Here is a 1066-nt window from a genome sequence, read left to right on the forward strand (position 1 = left end):
GGAAGGGCATCCAGCTGTAGAAAGTCTGCCAAATTAGATTGGAGCCTGGTGTTGCCATCCGGTTTCACCAGTCCTCAGTCAAATCGTCCAACCCATGCTAGCATGGAAAGCGGACATTAAACGATGATGATGATGATGATGATGATATATACTGTATGATGTAAATTAACGAATAAACTGTGGAATGTCTTATGTCAATTCTTTCATTTCTCTTTCTCTCTCCGTGCTTCTTTTTCAGTTGAACAAGTTACTTGTATGTACCCTTATACAGCTCAGAATTCCGATGAGCTGACATTCCAGAAAGATGATGTGATCAATGTTATCAACAAAGATGACCCCGATTGGTGGAAAGGCGACCTAAATGGAATGATTGGTGTATTTCCATCCAACTACGTCGCTGTCGCTAACTCTTGTAAGTGAAACCTTTCTTCTTCCTCTTTTGGTGTCTGGTGCTTGGGTACCATTTCTAATATGACCCCTTAGTTATTTGTGCTACACACTCCACCTAAGCTTTGATAGAATTATTTTGTAGCTCCCGTAAAACTTCTAACACTCTTCTTTGTGGTCTGCCTCTCAGACAACCAAAAGGACCCTTTTTGTCCTTATACAAAATAACAAAAAAACATTATGTAAAAAAGGAGCTTCTATTTTCATTCATTAATTATAATAGCCTTTATGAGTGGTAGACCTAATATGCTACCTTGTTTAACATCATCAGTACCTGATCCTTGGGAAGTATTCAAACCAGACCCACTTTTTTCAGTCCCTGCTCTGCCTATATATTTCTTTCAGATGTTCACGATGGGCGTCAGCTGCATTAATCTCATTAATTAGAGATGGTCTGCAAAGGACAAGAACACTGCCCTATCCCTTCTCCCTCTCCCTCTCTCCGAAATTGTAACACAAAGATATTGTTTACTCAGTTTAGATGAATTAATGTCATTGATGATGTATGCTACTATGTGATTGCAACGATACATAGTGTTTGCAATATAGAGAATTTTGTTGCAATATCCATATACATATCTATATATATATATATATATATATATATATATATATATAT

General features: G+C 37.1%; 1 protein-coding gene across 1 annotated transcript in view; it reads left to right on the forward strand.

Annotated features, from left to right (window-relative positions):
• The window catches only part of LOC106874748 (intersectin-1-like), a 195361-nt gene that overhangs the window by 99208 nt on the left and 95087 nt on the right, over positions 1-1066 (forward strand). Inside the window, exon 27 of the mRNA XM_052974532.1 lies at positions 236-412. Coding sequence (XP_052830492.1) covers positions 236-412 — 177 coding nt within the window. The remainder of the gene's footprint in view (positions 1-235; positions 413-1066) is intronic.

This window comes from Octopus bimaculoides, chromosome 18 (genome assembly GCF_001194135.2).
Source record: "Octopus bimaculoides isolate UCB-OBI-ISO-001 chromosome 18, ASM119413v2, whole genome shotgun sequence".
NCBI lineage: Eukaryota > Metazoa > Mollusca > Cephalopoda > Octopoda > Octopodidae > Octopus > Octopus bimaculoides.